The sequence below is a fragment of the Ranitomeya variabilis genome, chromosome 2 (assembly GCF_051348905.1).
Source record: "Ranitomeya variabilis isolate aRanVar5 chromosome 2, aRanVar5.hap1, whole genome shotgun sequence".
Taxonomy (NCBI): domain Eukaryota; kingdom Metazoa; phylum Chordata; class Amphibia; order Anura; family Dendrobatidae; genus Ranitomeya; species Ranitomeya variabilis.
In genome coordinates this window covers 94,977,082-94,994,593 of record NC_135233.1, presented here as the reverse complement: position 1 = coordinate 94,994,593, position 17,512 = coordinate 94,977,082, and the positions used below count along the sequence as shown (strand labels likewise).

Here is a 17,512-nt window from a genome sequence, read left to right as displayed (position 1 = left end):
GCCAATGAGTCATGTCTGCCCGTAGTACCTTGGGCACCTTGAAGTTTCCCTCACGACTGGTTTCACCAATGTAGTTTGGTCTCAATATACTAAAAAACTGTCCCCCATGGAACAAATTTTGCTAAATATTGTGGAAAGCATTCCTTGACCATTACACTACATTGTACTTGCTTATGCTTGTTGACATGAAATCATTTTGAGTAGACTATTTGATATGACATATTTTGCAGGTCTGGGTGTTTGATGCATTATTTGGTGGTCTAAATTCCAGCGCGAAGGTCATCATAACAATTACTGATGTCAACGATAACAATCCAGAATTTAATAACCTGCCCCTCCGTTATACGATACCTGAAGGGAACTACACGGACACCTCACCCGTGCTAGTGGCGAAGTTAAATGTAACTGACTTGGATGCAGGATTAAATGGATATGTTACAGTTTCTACAGATGCCGAAAGTGGAGATAAGAGTTTCAGAGTGCAAGAAGTAAGATTATTAGTATGAGCGCTGGAATGCCATTTTGTTTTTAAATTAAACAGATCAAAAATGTTGTGAAGATTAATTTCTTTTATAACTTTAGCCATGTTTAAGCTTCTGTTTTTTGTGATATAGTGTAAATCTCCATATCATCTCTATAGACATAGAGGGAATTTGGTTGTGGTGGGATAGTAGCTGTGGATAGATGTAAGGCAGATTTATGAATTGCTCACATGAGTGTATACATTGGACAAATGCTATCCAATATTTTATCGGATAGCACTCGGATCAGTGTTATTCTATTGGGCAGTGTGGACCAGTGCTTTTTTTCATGACAATTCAGCATGAGAAAAAAAATCTCAGCATGCTGAGAGCTGCTGAGCAAATCGGATTTCACTCACGTATTCAAGTCTATGGGTGCGTGGAAAACATCAGACTGCACTTGGATGACATCTCAGTGCAGTCCGAGTTCCGCAGACTCACTGAATGGAGAAGATGGAGAAATTTTGTTTGTCATCTTGTCCTCACCTGTCCTATGATCTGATAGCATTGGATCACACTACATGTAAGCTGAAATTCTAATCAGAGTTTGAGTCGAGTGTCGATCGGATTCTCTCACATGAGATCTTGTGAGATCCTGACCTATAAAGAAGCAAAAAAATCACAATTCTCACTCAGTAGGACATTATTTATTTTTTATAGCTTTGAGAACCACCAAAAGGTACAAATCTATCAGCTTATAAAATTTAGGTAAATAACTTTGCCAAAATTTAAATTGCATACTTAGCACGGTATGACATGATGCATTATTCTCCAGATTTATTTTTGCCTTGTTATTTGTGTTTCAGAATGGTAATATTTTTGCTTCTGGACCTCTGGACAGAGAAGCAAAGGACAAATTTGAAATAGTTTTAATAGCATCAGATAGAGGAAGTCCTCCGAGAAAGGTAATGTGATGAAATGAATATAGATATAATTTGTTCAGGTAATATGAAAAAAAATCTTTCCAAACATTCACAAAGAATTACATACTCATAGCTGTGTGCACATATCTTCATAGGCTAATACAGTAATATCCAATATTTGTGCAGTTGAGTTGCCCAAAAATATTGCCCTTTTCATGGGAAAACACCACTGTATCCGTACATCTATTATGAAAGATGCACCTCTTTGCGTAATATTACCTGGAACCAAGGGCGAATATACCTCAGAGATGGCCATATGGCTGCCAATGGGCTCCTGGAAAGAGGAGAACAAGCAGCCATCCTCTCTTCATCAGCCTTGTAAAGCTGCCAAGCGTGTGGGAAATTAACCCAAGAATTGTGGAAAAGAAGTGAATGTAGCAGCCTGCATTCTGCTTTGGATTTGCTTGTAACAGATGCACTGCGTTATTACTCTGCTATCCTTGTCTCTAGTAAACTCCATAAGGCCACGTGCACACATTAGGCATTTAGGGAGGTTTTAACATCAGTATTTGTAAGCCAAAACCAGGAGTGGGTGATAAATGCAGAAGTGGTGACGTGTTTCTATTATACTTTTCCTCTGATTGTTCCACTCCTGGTTTTGGCAAATACCGAGGTACAAAACTCTCCAAATATTCAATGTGTGCATGTGGCCTATGGCAAAGTTCACACAATGAGATTTTGGTGATTTGTGATGTTGCAGATGTTCTTCACCATTTCTGCACCTATTAAAGGGGTTGTCCATTCTTAAACTATAAGTCTGCAGCCACTCTATGTGACTTGCGAATCCACACAGTGTGGGCGCTGTGAGGTTCCTCCGGTGCAGTCCTTGTGACCACAAGTTTGTGATATGCATACTCCCAGCCACATTCCTACTAGACTGTTTCTGGCCTTGCTCAATACACTTGCATTCAGCAAGGCCACGAATATCTAGTCGGATTGTGGCATATCGCATACCTGCGGTCATATGACTGCCGTTCCTGGAGCTGCCGAATACTCAGTGAGCAGTGCACACTATATGGGGATTCACAAATCTGCAGCCATATAGAGTGACTGCAGACTTGTAGTTTAAGGGTCCCTTTCCACTTGCGAGGAAAACGGACGCGTGCAATCCGATAAAAAATCGGATTGCACTCGGACCAATGTTAGTTAATAGGTGTCTTTTGATTTGCGATTTTTTTCTCAGCCGAAATCGGACTGAGAAAAATCTGGATCGGCTGAGAAAAAAATCGCAGCATGCTGCGTATTGCTGCGATTCTCGGACGAGACTCGCCAATGCAAGTCAATGGGTGCGAGAAAAAAATCGCACAGCACTCGCACCATGCGAGTTCTGTCCGATTTTTACGCACCGGTGTCCTTTGAAAAGCCGGTAATTCAGCGCGGTGTACAGTAAAATCACACTGACAGGTTAGAATAGACTAGATATATACACATAGAATGTGTCTATATACATATATATATGTCAGTGAGACATCTATATATGTATATTTATATTTAATGCAGCACTAGATAGCATTAAAGCCGCTAATTCAATTGCCGGCTTCTCATTTCTCCTGCACAAACCCGACAGGATATGAGACATGGTTTACATACAGTAAACCATCTCATATCCCCTTTTTTTTGCATATTCCACATTACTAATGTTAGTAGTGTGTATGTGCAAAATTTCAGCGCTGTAGCTGCTGAAATAAAGGGTTAAATGGCGGAAAAAATTGGCGTGGGCTCCCGCGCAATTTTCTCCGCCAGAATGGTAAAGCCAGTGACTGAGGGCAGATATTAATAGCCAGGAGAGGGTCCATGGTTATTGGCCCCCCCCTGGCTAAAAACATCTGCCCCCAGCCACCCCAGAAAAGGCACATCTGGAAGATGCGCCTATTCTGGCACTTGGCCACTCTCTTCCCACTCCCTGTAGCGGTGGGATATGGGGTAATGAAGGGTTAATGCCACCTTGCTATTGTAAGGTGACATTAAGCCAGATTAATAATGGAGAGGCGTCAATTATGACACCTATCCATTATTAATCCAATTGTAGGAAAGGGTTAAAAAACACACACACATGATTTAAAAGTAGTTTAATGAAATAAACACAGCGGTTGTTGTAATAATTTATTGTTCTCTCAATCCATCAGGAAACCCTCGCTTGGCAAAATAATAACCGCACAAGATACATACCTTCTGATGTCCGATCATGTCCCACGAGGTAATCCATCTGAAGGGGTTAACTAATATTACAGGCACGAGCTGCGATAAACCACTCACTGGTGCCTGTAATCCCCCGGGTGCTGAAAGGAAAGCAGGATCTGTACTTACATTGAGTCGCGGTGAGGCGCCCTCTGGTGGATGTTCTCATAAACTGCAGCCTGGGAACTTTTTCCCACGCTCCAGGTCATATGAGGACATCCACCAGGGGGCGCATCACCGCGACTGAAGGAAATGTAGGTCAATGACCTACATTTCATTCATTCGCCGGGGAATTACAGGCACGAGCACACCGCTGCATTAGCAGGGCTCCTGCCTGTAATATTAGTTAACCCCTTCAGATGGATTACATCGTGGGACGTGATCTGACATCTGAGGGTATGTATCTTGTGCGTTTATTATGTTGCCAAGCGAGGGTGTTCCTGATGGATTGAGAGAGCAATAAATTATTACAACAACCGCTGTGTTTATTTCATTAAACTACTTTGTAATCATGTGTGTGTGTGTTTTTTAACCCTTTCCTACAATTGGATTAATAATGGATAGGTGTCATAATTAACGCCTCTCCATTATTAATCTGGCTTAATGTCACCTTACAATAGCAAGGTGGCATTAACCCTTCATTACCCCATATCCCACCGCTACAGGAAGTGGGAAGAGAGTGGCCAAGTGCCAGAATAGGCGCATCTTCCAGATGTGCCTTTTCTGGGGTGGCTGGGGGCAGATGTTTTTAGCCATGGGGGGGCCAATAACCATGGACCCTCTCCTGGCTATTAATATCTGCCCTCAGTCACTGGCTTTACCGCTCTGGCGGACAAAATTGCGCGGGAGCCCACGCCAATTTTTTCCGCGAGTTAACCCTTAAATTTAATAGCTACAGCACCCAAATTTTGCACGTACACACTACTAACATTAGTAGTGTGGAATATGCAAAAAAAAGGGGATATGAGATGGTTTACTGTATGTAAACCATGTCTCATATCATGTCGGGTTTGTGAAGGAGAAATTAAAAGCCGGCAATTGAATTAGCGGCTTTTATGCTATCTAGCGCTGCATTAAATATAAATATACATATATAGGTGTCTCACTGACATATATATATGTATATATACCTATTCTATGTGTATATATCTACTCTATTCTAACCTGTCAGTGTGATTTTACTGTACACGGCGCTGAATTGCCGGCTTTTCAAAGGACACCGGTGCGTACAAATCGGACAGTAATACGGATGTCATACGGATGATGCGATTATAAAAAACGGATGATGCGATTAAAAATCGCATTGTACTCGCATGACACTCGCATGAAAATCGCATACGTTCCATCCGTTTTTTCGGTCCAGATTACGGACCGTTTTTTATCTCGCAAGTGGAAAGGGACCCTAAGACTTGACAACCCCTTTAGGTAAATTAGGTTACTTGCATATTTTTATTGTAGTTTTAGGTTATTTTTTCCAGGCATTTTTATTGCATTTTTTGACACTGTGGTTTTTGTCTCTTGTTAGTGTGTCTGAGGCCGGTGTCACACTTGCGAGTGTAATGCGAGAAACTCACGTAAGTCTCTCGCATTAATACCCGGCACTGCCGTCGGCCCTGGGACCGGAGTGTGCGGCTGCATGTATTTCCATGCAGCCGCACGCTTCAGTCCGAGTGCCGGCGGTAGTGGCAGGTATTGATGCAAGAGACTCTTGCAAGTCTTTCACATCACACTCGCAAGTGTGACCCCAGCCATACTTTAAATAAAGCTGCTTATTTTCTGATACTTCCTGGTTTTGTGTAGATTGCATGCGTTTTTGATGCATTTCCGTCATGGAAGCACACACGGTGCACTCTTTACCTGCGGGTTTTCCACACCTAATGAAAAATCTGGGGAAAATCTGCACATAAAGCTTAGCGTACCCGCAAGATTCATTGTCGGTATGAAACAAGCAGCACAAGTCAGTTTATGCTGAGTAAAACAAAAAAGCACAGTGGGCAGCAGGTTTCTATAAATCACATCCACTTTGCTGAGAAATGTAAGATGCTGCGTTTTTGATGCAGCAAAAATACACAGCGTCAAAAGCTCACCAAAATTTCATCAAGGGCACACAGCCTAAAAAGTAGCACTAAATAAAAAGGCCCAAATCTCTGCAACCATATTGTGAACTTAATAAAGAAAAACTATGGAATAATCAGGGGAGTCGCAGAAATAAAATAAGAGAAGAAAATGGCCACCCGGTGATGGGTCCTCTTGAAGAGTTGGTGATGAAGCCAACCCTAGGTTCTTACCTTATTCATCTTGTTGTGGTTGCTTTTTCCACTAAAGATGGAAGGTCCCTTTGCTAAGTTCACAATACAATTGCAAAGAATTTTCATTATTTTGGGTCCTTCCAGTATAAAATTTGAAGTTGGTGTCTTCAGATTATTATAAGTGTAATATGATTATTTTCCTTCCTAGAGCTTCGCAGATGCAGTGATTGTCATCCAGGACGTTAATGACAATGTCCCAACTTTTACAAAAGAAGACTACTCTGCCGATCTGATCTTAACTAAAGCAAAAGCAGGAGATAAAATTCTGTCAGTATCCGCTACTGACCTGGATAGCGGGAACAATTCCCTCATTTCTTATAGGTAACACATAACTGATGTTAGAAGTCTAATTAAATTAAGTTTTAGGTCTTTTTTGCATCATTGCTTGCTGCTACTAATTTCATTTACCCATTTAGACATTTTTAAATATATTTAATTTATGCATGTAAAAATACATTTAGGTTTGTGCAGCCTCATAGTGGATTTTCCATTAATCAAGAAAATGGAGACATCTTTTTAACCAGTCCTGTATCTGCTATCTCTGGAACTAATATTGTCATTCCTGTGATTGCAATTGATCACGGTTCTCCCGCGTTATCATCCACTGGTAAGTTGCTTTCAATTTTGACTGAAATGTGAAAATGTAATTGCGTTCTTAACTTGACCTCCCTAACCTTCTTGTAAAACTGATTAAATTATTATGAAACATGGGTAATTTACATGTTATCACTAGGACTTTTTTGCTGTTAGGATACTAATCTCAACCTTTGTGATGCCATCTCGTATGCAACTACAGTACCATCAAGGACTGTCCGCAGAATTTTGCTGCCATTCTATAGAAAACTTAAAGGGGTTTTCTCAACAGCAAAAGTTAATTTTAATCAATAGATCTTGGAATAATAATAATTTCCACAATTAGATGTGTTTAAAGGGAACCTGTCAGCAGGATTGTGCATAGTAGCCTACAGTGTCAGGTCGGCGCCGTTATACTGAATAAAATGATACCTGGGTGATGAAATCCATCTTCTGGTTGTTTCTTCATCTTTATTTTCAGTTTGTAATTAATGAGCTTCTCGACCCCTAAGGCGGGGTTCATGTATGTGGTGCTCAGATTATATATTCATAATGCAGACTGCTGACAAGTCACTGATCCTTCACTGACCTGCCCCCTAGTTTGCATAATGAATACATCACATACTGAATAAAATTAAAAAAACGCTTCTGCAGGCAGGTGCCAGTTGTCGCACCTGCGCTTCAGCATAATCGCATGGTTACTGTGCACTTAATAATCCCTTTTGCAGATTTATTTGAGCGAGGAAAAACAAAGTCACTTTGATAATGGCGCCAGGGGTGTTTGCACAGTACCAGCTATCGGTTTGTATAGAGATCCGATAGCTGCTGTTGCGCAGGCGCTGGCAGCGCCGTCTTGCTGGAGAAGAAAAAAAAAATGTCCTCCTGCCAGATGACGCCACCTGCGCCTGCTCTCGGAGATCGCCAACAGCTGCTATTGCCCATGCGTGGGCAGGGCCATCTTGGTGGAGGACATTGCGGGTTTAGTTTCACCTATTGACCCTTGTGTACTTGACAAATTTGCAACAAATACAAACATTACATTTTTATCACTAAAATTTCCACGCCTCAATGTTATAAAATTCAGTGAGGCACCTATGGGTTCAAAATATTCAATACACTCCTAGATGAATTCCTTGAGAGGTCTAGTTTTCAAAATGAGGTCACTTGTGCTGGGTTTCTGCTGTTTTCACACGTCAGGGGCTCTTCAAATGCGACATCGCATTCACAATCTATCCCAGGCAAAGAGTGCTCTTTCCTAGCCCTGCCATGTGCCCAAGCAGAATTTTGTGACCACATATGGGGTAGAGTCGGGTTCGGGACAAATTGCACAACAAATTAGGGTGTCCGTTTTCACATATTATCCATTGTGAAAATTACAAATTTGGGGCTGAAACAACGTTTTTGTGAAAAAAATAAAACATTTTAATATGATAACCTAATGATATCAAATTCTGTGTAGTACCTGTGGGTTCAAAATGCTCATTATACCCCTGGATAAAATCCTTGAGGGGTGTAGGTTGCAAAATGAGGTAAGTTATTGAGTTTTTTCACTGTTTAAGCACATCAGGGGCTTTCCAATGGCCACATGATGTCCGCAGACCATTCCATCAAAGTCTGTGTTCCAAAACGTCTTGCCTTCCTTTCCGAGCCCTGCCATGCACCCAAACAGTAGTTTTCCTCCACATATGGGGTATAGCAGTGCTCAGGAGAAATTGCACAACAAATTTTGGGGTCCAATATTTTCTCCTGTTACTCTTGTGAAAATAAAAAAATTGGGGCTAAAAGAGTATTTTTGCGGGTAAAATGTGATTTTTTTATTTTCACAGCTCTACGTTATTAACTTCTGTGAAGCTCCTGGGGGTTCAAGGTGCTCACCACACATGTAGGTACATTCCCTGAGGAGTCTAGTTTCAAAAATGGGGTCACTTGTGGGTAGTTTCCACTGTTTAAGCACATCATGGGCCCTTCAAACAAGACATGGTGTCTGCTCTTGATTCCAGTCATTTTTGTGTTCAAAAAAGTCAAATGGTGCTCGTTCCCTTCCAAGCCCTGATGTACACCCAAATAGTAGTATTCCCCCACATATGGGGTATCGGTGTACTCAGGACAAATTACACAACACATTTTTGGGGTCCATTTTCTACTGTTATCCTTGTGAAAATAACAAATTTGGGGCTAAAGTAAAATTTTTGTGAAAAAAGTTAAATGTTGATTTTTTTTCCTTCCACATTGCTTTAATTCCTGAAGCACCTGAAGTGTTAATAAATTTCTTGAATGTGGTTTTAAGTATTTTGAGGGGTGCAGTTTTTAGAATGGTGTCACGTTTGGGTATTTTCTGTCACATAGGCCCTTCAAAGTCACTTCAAATGTGATGTGGCCCCTAAAAAAATAATTTTGTAAATTTTCTTAGAAAAATAAGAAATTGCTGATCAACTTTTAGCCCTTCAAACTTCCTAACAAAACCAAAAATATTTAAAAAATTATGCAGATATAAAGTAGACATGCGGGAAATGTTGTTTATTAGCTATTTTGTGTAATGTAACTTTCTGGTTTAAGGGCATAAGAAATCAAAGTTTGAAAATTGCAAAATTTGGGAAATTTTGGTCAAATTTCCAATATTTTCACAAATAAACACAAGTCATATTGAAAAAATGTTACCACTATTATAAAGTACAATATATCATGAAAAATTAGTCTCAGAGTCAGTGGAATTTGTTGAAGAGTTCCAGAGTTATTAACTCATAAAGTGACAGTGGTCAGATTTAAAAAATGTGTTCATTAAGGGGTTAATTAGGTTAAAAACAAACAATCAAATTAACAAAAGATGGTCCGACATATTGTTTGCAGGTAGGATTGTTATATATATATATATATATATATATATATATATATATATATATATATATATATATATATATATATATATATATATATATTATTCGTCAAAGTTTAAAAAAAAATAATCAGAAATTGAGTTGCTGTAGGTAATTACTAAATTATCACTATCTTAAAGAGTAACCGTTGTTTAATTTTTATATATCATAATTCAATTCTGTACAACAGTTCAAGTACAAATGAAAACAATAATACTTTATAACATATCTTACAGAAATCTGATAATTTCTCCTTCTTTTCAATAAGCACAGATTTTCACACTACTGAGATAAGAGATAAGAGATGCTCATAGGGTAAGTGCACACGTTCAGGTTTTTTCGCGTTTTTTTTTCACAATAAAAACGCTGTAAAAATTCATTAAAAACGCATACATTATGCATTCTATCATTTATAATGCATTCTGCATGTTTTGTGCACATGGTGTGTTTTTTTCCGCAAAAAAAATGCATCGCGGTAAATAAAGCAGCATGTTCATTAATTTTGTGGATTTTCCACGTTTTTCCCGCAATTCTATGCATTTGGAAAAAACGCATGAAGAACGCACAAAAACCGCGTCAAAAACGCCTCAAAATCGCGGTAAAAAAACTCGAAAAATGCATGCGGATTTCTGGCAGAAATGTCCGTTTTTTGTCAGGAAAATTTCTGCTAGAAATCCTGACGTGTGCGCATAGCCTTAAAATATTATGGGGGGAAGGAGAAGCTAGGCAGACACAGACAGACTGAAACAGTTACAGTTCTCCATAGAACTTTATGAGCACCAACTGTAATCTCCTATTATCTAGTAATGTGAACATCTGTTTTCATGAAAGACAGATTTTACCCATGAATTGAACATTTTGGAAATAACTGATCAGTCCAGGAGGAGAAAAAAGTAGATTTCTCTAATAAGATGTTGACCAAGTTTATTATTTTCAGGCATAATTATTGACTTATTAAAAAAAAATCTTTAAAATGTTGCTGACTCCTAAATTTTTAAATACACCTGCATCAGGCTCTAAAACACCAAAACACAATAGAACCCTCAAATCATATTCCCCTTGGTGCTGTTGGCCACTTTTACTAACACTGGCCAGGGCCACCGCTGCTCCACGTGCTTTCTTTTCTGGCAGGAACAGGAAGGTGACCACTGCAGCCCATCACTGGCCACCATGGCGGCACTGTTGGTTGATTGACTGCATTGGTCACATGTTCTTTCCTGAACACAAAAGCACGGAGAACAGCAATATATCCAGCAGCAGTGAAAGAGGAGCTGCAGGCGTCGGTCAGGTGAGTGGGATTTTTTTTATACATGCGACCTGGTGCATGGCGATTTAAAATAACAAATCAGGAGTAGAAAACCTATTTAAATATTTTAAATATTCATATCATTTTCCATATTCTTTTATTTTAGCTTCTGTAATTATAAACGTTTCAGAAGGCGAAACAGAGTTTGTGAATTCCAACTACAGCTTTAGTCTTCTGGAGGGGATGCCAGAAGGCACTTATGTTGGCTCCGTTGCGGTCACGGCTGGACCTGATGTGGCAGTAATGTATTTTGTTCAAACATATGCAAAACAATTCTCCATAACAGAGAGCGGCACAATTGTTACACGCGCCATATTAGATCGTGAGCAACAAGACAGTTATAATGTTCTGGTGACGGCAGTGGACTCACAGGATCCTCCTAATACAGCCGCCGCGAAGGTAAGACGGATTTCTCTATGGTTAATAATGTCTATGCTCTTGTACCAGAATCAGGGGCAAACATAACATTGGTGCAACAAGTGCAGCCCCATAGGGGCCCAATAGATAAGGGGCCCACTACAACCTCCAGAGCAAGTGGAATTGTGTATTATGATGAGATATTGGACAGCAAGGGTGCATATATTGTTCTGGCACAGGGGCCATGAAAATGGATTTCTTAATTCCACTTAATAGGGTATGGAAGCTTCAACTACTTGGCCCCAAATTCATGTTACTACTTTCAAAAAGAATGACTCTTCCAAATTTATATTTACACCTTTTTAAATAAATTTAGAATTTAAACACAAAAACACTGTAAGGATAAAGCCCTATTTGCTCTAATGATGAAGATTAAAGGGAACTTGTCACCATTACAATGCAGCTCGGTCTGCAGGCACCATATTATAGAGCAGGAGGAGTTGAACAGATTGATATATAATGTTGTTAAAAAAGATTCAGTATAACCTTTGTTTTAGTAATTTATTCATCTGCCATTTCTGAGATTTTCAGTCCAGTGTGCGGTTCCTACCAGTGACTGACAGCCTTCCATAAATGCGTATAGAGATAGCTGTCAGTCACTCATAGAACCAAAAAACCCAGAAGGTGCAGAGGTGTAAATGATTAATACACGGATTATACTGAATCTTTTCTCACAATGCTACATATTGCTGAGCTCCTTCTGCTCTGTAACATGGGGTATGCAGATTGGACTGTATTTTAATGGTGACAGACTCCTTTAAGGGGGTCCGGTAAAAGTGTTTTGACTAATATCAGCCTCAATATGTTAAGCCGGTATTTGTTACTTCTTTCACAGGTCATCATCACCATAATGGATGTGAATGATAACTCGCCAGTCTTTTCACCAATCATAAACTTAAATGTAACATGTCTAGAAAATAAGAATTTCCTGGATTTGGACAATATCACTGCTACTGACGTAGACGTTGGGAAGAACGGTGCCATAACGTACTCTTTGGAAAATGATTTTGATAGCACCTTCTATATTAACAGTTCCAGTGGCCAATTAATGAACATAAAGCCATTAGATGCAGAAAGTACTGATAACTATGACCTTAAAGTAATTGTGAGTACAAATTCTCTGGAAGTATCTTGTGTTCATGCTAGCAGAGAAGGGCAATGCTACAAATGGCTGAACAATGGGAATTTATGCTGTGTCTATGTGGCATAATTAAGTTTTACTTTAAATCTGTCGGCTGCATGATGACAAATAGCTCGAGTCCTGTGATGTATCACTGACTGGGCTGCTTGGTGCAGTTTTGATAGGATCCCAGTTTTCTCTCCTGTAGATGTAACACTTGCCAAAATACTGAGCTGTGTATAACCCCGCCCACAGACCTCATTGGCAGTTTCCTGTGAACACTGTACATCATCAAGCTGCCAATCAGTGGTGGTGGGCGGGGTTACACAGATTAGCCTGACTATTCTGCACATGAGACCTAGTCCACTAGTGCTTATCTCCTGCTGATAAAATACTGATTGTATTGAAATTGCAGCAAGTTGCTGAGTAAGTGACACATCCCTAGAATCAGGCTCAATTTCCTTACCCCATGGTGCACTCAAATTCAGTAGTAAAAATGTGCTAACAGATTCCTTTTAAAGAGAATTTGTTACCAAGTTTCACAATACAAACAATATACTATACATAATTCAAAGATCTATTAGACCTGATGAACTTTGTAAATTCACATTATAATTGCTGTATAGTTATGATATTAAAATGAGCATGTGATTTTGTGATATGGTTTGTGGGGTATCGTTCTGTCTATGTTCATATTTTTACTGATTTTAGGAGTGTTGTCTTGTTGCTCTGTATCATTCTGTGTATCCCCTCTAATGTGATGAAGCAGCATTTTCATCTTAACCATCCAGATGTCTATTTTCAGTAGGTCAAGAACCATAGACTGTTGTCATATGAGTATTAAAAGTTGACTCTTAATATTTAATAATGGGTGTTGTTTGCTTCTTATGTCAGCTCCTACAAGGTATTGTCCGCTATCTTTGCAAGACAGGGACGCAGGATCATTGAACAATCGATGATTGATAATATGTTGATTGACCATTGTGTGGGACCCTGTGGCTTGCTTACCTGCAGAGCAGAGGAGGACAAACTATGCAGGTTGATTAAATACTCAAACAGTGAGAAATGAACCCCTACCACCTCCCCCTGACCCATGGACGATGACCTGAAACACAAATGTGGGGATTTTCTATCCTTCCAATGAGTGAGACAAGTAAGATAGATCCTTTGTGGGATGCTGATGCTATGGCCAGCACTTCAGAGAGACTTTGAGAAACCCGGATTGCCCTGGAAATACTGCTGGAGGAGCTTATATGGAGAAGTGTCTGGAGCCGCACTGCCATATCGATCTCTGAGCAAAGGATTGTGACCAGTGTCGGAATGGGGTGCTAAATGCCCACCTGTAACATTGACTTTGGGGGCCCACTTTTCACCTGCATACAAATAATTACACTACCCTCATTCACAAATTTACCTATATCTCTATAATAATAAACTGGGTAGTTTGGTTAATAATGAATGATGAGATACTGTTTTTTTTCTGTACAGAGTGAATCAAGTGAATTATGCCAAGTACTGCCAATACAGTGGAGTTGGGGGCCCAGATCTGCACAAGGGCCTACCTTCCCCTGTTAGCCTATGGGCCAGTCCGAGCGTGATTGTGACTGTCATTTCCTATGGCATTTATCCCATTACTGGACTGTATACATGTTCCTGGACTATTTTATCCTCTGTGTGTTGAATTGTTTTATGGACCTTTCAGTTTGCATATAATAAAGGTTCTTGGTACCGTTCACTCATCTCTCGTTCTGTTGATTGTATGATACTGGTGAAGGTCCCCATGACAGCTGATGGCAGCAGTGAGATTAACAGAGCATAACCCAATGGAGAACCACCCACAAAGTGAATATAGAAACTGGACAGTATCTAGTCTACAGGAGAAAGCCAGAGATCTGGGCCTGAACTACCAGGGACTGACAAGAGACCTTGATTGATGTACTGGTGGGGGCTAGCCTGGCCATCATCTAACGGACAAGCACTTGAAACTGAGATCCCCATCACAAAAAGCCAGTGGTTGGTGTGGTATGAAGAAGAAATGGTGGTTCTAGGCCCAGGTGCCTTTCAGGAGTATAAAGAGGAGACTGCTTGCCGAGCACAGGGGAGACAAGAAGCAATGGAGCCTGAAAGAGGGAGTAATGTGATTTGGAGTGTAAACCCAACGATCCGGGAGCCTGTACAGATCATCCGGACGGGCATCAAGGCATTTGATGAGGCTTCCGAAGATGTGAAGGGGGTTCTACAAGGACTTTGAGCAGCAGTGTGCCATGATGGAGGTGCCCCACTCTAGCTGGATGCGTTTGTTAGTGGGACTCCTGAACGAAAGCGTGGCGGAGGCTTAATGAACCATTGACTCACAGCAGACCTAGGATTATAACATTGTAAAACAGGCTATCCTGGATTACCATGCACCACGGGGGGATCCTTTAGGATGTATGCTCATAAGATGTCCCAGGCATGTCGGAGATGGCTGGAAGAGGAAAATGCCTTCACTGTAGAAGATGTTATGCAGGTGTCCCTTATAGAATAATTTATTTCCAAGTGCCCCACAGAAATACAGGAATGGGTCCGGGAGGGCATGCCGCGCACCTTGGATAGAGCTGTAGCCCTGGCCGATGAGGCCTTTACTATCCGACCGCAATAGAGGAGCCTTCTGGAAAATAAATCACAAGCTGCTCCTGTGCCTCGACCCCCTCCATTTATATCTGCCCCTCCACCCATCTCCAGGCTGAAGACAGCCACGCCTCACAATCCTGGACCCCAACAGTTTCGACCACGACCTGGGGGAAGCACAGAGAGGAGATGTTATAGGTGCTGGCAAGCTGGGCACCTACAATCCAGCTGTCCCTCAAGAACTTAGAGGAAGCCCCAATCCCTCCATCCTGGCTGAGAAATAGTTACATTGCTATTTTGTGAGATCTGTCACCCGACTACAGACCCTTCAAGCACCACGCTATCCGGACTTCACCGGGAGCAACCACCACGACCCTTATTAGAGTTGGTAAGCAATCCGTCCCCTGCTACTACATTAGGAGAGTCTTGAGATAGAGAGGAGTTTAGAAGAGAAACAGAGGGTGACACTACCTTGGCTGTTGTGAATTCTGCTTTTGGGTTTCCTCCGGTGGTGGTAGGTGGTAATGCAGTTGTCCCTGAGTTGCAGTCCTGGTCAGGTGTTTCTGCTGATTGCAGTTCTGACTGGGGTATTTAGGTGGCAGGATCCATTAGTCCTTGCCAGTTGTCAATTGTTGTTGGGAGGTGTTGGACCTCTGCCTGGTTCCTCCTACCTTACTGCCAAATCAGCAAAGATAAGTGTCTGGGTTTTTTTCTGTGGCACACATGCTGTGTGCTTCATGATTCAGTGCTATTATTTTGTGTTTTCTTGTCCAGCTTAGATTGTGTCAGTATTTTCTCAGTCTTGTTGGATTCTCTGGGGTTGCAGATATTCATTCCACGTCTTTAGTTAGATTGTGGAATTTTTTGTATTATCTGCTGTGGATATTTTTTGAAGGGTTTTAATACTGACCGCCTAGTATTCTGTCCTATCCTTTCCTATTTAGCTAGAGTGGCCTCTTTTGCTAAATCTTGTTTTCTGCCTGCATGTGTCTTTTCTTCTCCTACTCACAGTCAATATTTGTGGGGGCTGCCTATCCTTTGGGGTTCTGCTCTGAGGCAAGGTAGTATTCCTATTTCCATCTATAGGGGTATTTAGTCCTCCGGCTGTGTCGAGGTGTCTAGGGTTTGTTAGGCACACCCCATGGCTACTTCTAGTTGCGGTGTTAGTTCAGGATCTGCGGTCAGTATAGTTTCCACCTACTCCAGAGAAAGTTTCATGCGGCTCCAAGGTCACCGGATCATAACAGTACAACTGGCCAATAATGAGCTAAATGCATCTCAGAAGAAGGGAAGAAAGGTGTTGAGCCATTTTTTTTTCTGCAGTCTGTTTTGTCTTTTTTTCCCTCTTTATTTATGGGTGGCTGAGGAGTCTTGTGCTAGCATGGATGTTCAGGAATTAGCTTCTCGTGTAGACCAGCTTGCTGCTTGGGTACACGGTATTTCTGATTATATTGTTCAGACTCCTGTTTTAGAACCGAAGATTCCTACTCCCGATTTGTTTTTTGGTGACAGGTCCAAATTTTTGAGTTTTAAAAACAATTGTAAACTGTTTTTTGCTTTGAGACCTCGATCCGCCGGTGATTCCATTCAGCAGGTTAAAATCGTCATCTCCCTGCTGCGTGGTGATCCACAGGATTGGGCATTTTCCCTGGAATCTGGGAATCCTGCTTTGCTTAATGTAGACTCCTTTTTTCAGGCTTTAGGATGATTATATGATGAACCGAATTCTGTGGATCAAGCGGAGAAGACCTTGTTGGCCCTGTCTCAGGGTTAAGAGGCGGCAGAATTGTATTGTCAGAAATTCAGAAAATGGTCTGTGTTGACTAAATGGAATGATGGTGCTTTGGCGGCAATTTTCAGAAAGGGTCTTTCTGAATCCGTTAAAGATGTTATGGTGGGGTTTCCCACGCCTTCCGGTCTGAGTGATTCTATGTCTCTGGCCATTCAGATTGATCGGCGTTTGCGGGAGCGTAGAACTGTGCGCGTCCTCAGAGCCAATTCTTGAGCCAATGCAGTGTGATACGATTCTGTCTAGGACAGAACGACAAGGACTCAGACGTCAGAATAGGTTGTGTTATTATTGTGGCGACGCTTCTCATGTCATTTCAGTCTGCCCTAAGCGGACAAAAAGGATCGCTAGTTCATTTACCATCAGTACTGTACAACCTAAATTTCTGTTATCGGTGTCCTTGATCTGCTTATTGTCATCATTTTCTGTCATGGCGTTTGTGGATTCAGGCGCCGCCTTGAACTTAATGGAATTTGAGTTTGCCAGACGTTGTGGTTTTCCCTTGCAGCCTTTGCAGAACCCTATTCCTTTAAGGGGGATTGATGCTACACCTTTGGCTAAAAATAAGCCTCAGTTTTGGACACAGGTGACCATGCACATGGCGCCAGCCCATCAGGAAGATTGTCGATTTCTGGTGTTGCATAATTTGCATGATGTTATCGTGCTGGGTTTCCCGTGGTTGCAGGTACATAATCCTGTGTTGGATTGGAAGTCTATGCCTGTGACTAGTTGGGGTTGTCAGGGGGTTCATAATGATGTTCCTTTGATGTCAATCTCCTCTTCTTCCTCTTCTGAAATTCCAGAGTTTTTGTCTGATTTTCAGGATGTATTTGATGGGCCCAAGTCCAGTTCCCTTCCACCGCACAAGGACTGTGATTGTGCGATTGACTTGA

General features: G+C 41.1%; 1 protein-coding gene across 8 annotated transcripts in view; it reads left to right on the top strand.

The window, feature by feature from the left end:
• Positions 1-17,512, top strand: part of LOC143804537 (protocadherin Fat 4-like) — a 285,900-nt gene that overhangs the window by 33,292 nt on the left and 235,096 nt on the right. For all 8 annotated transcript variants that reach the window (XM_077282725.1, XM_077282731.1, XM_077282727.1 and 5 more), the window contains 6 exons: positions 231-488; positions 1,328-1,426; positions 6,080-6,252; positions 6,393-6,538; positions 10,790-11,082; positions 11,936-12,205. In XM_077282725.1, coding sequence (XP_077138840.1) covers positions 231-488; positions 1,328-1,426; positions 6,080-6,252; positions 6,393-6,538; positions 10,790-11,082; positions 11,936-12,205 — 1,239 coding nt within the window. The remainder of the gene's footprint in view (positions 1-230; positions 489-1,327; positions 1,427-6,079; positions 6,253-6,392; positions 6,539-10,789; positions 11,083-11,935; positions 12,206-17,512) is intronic.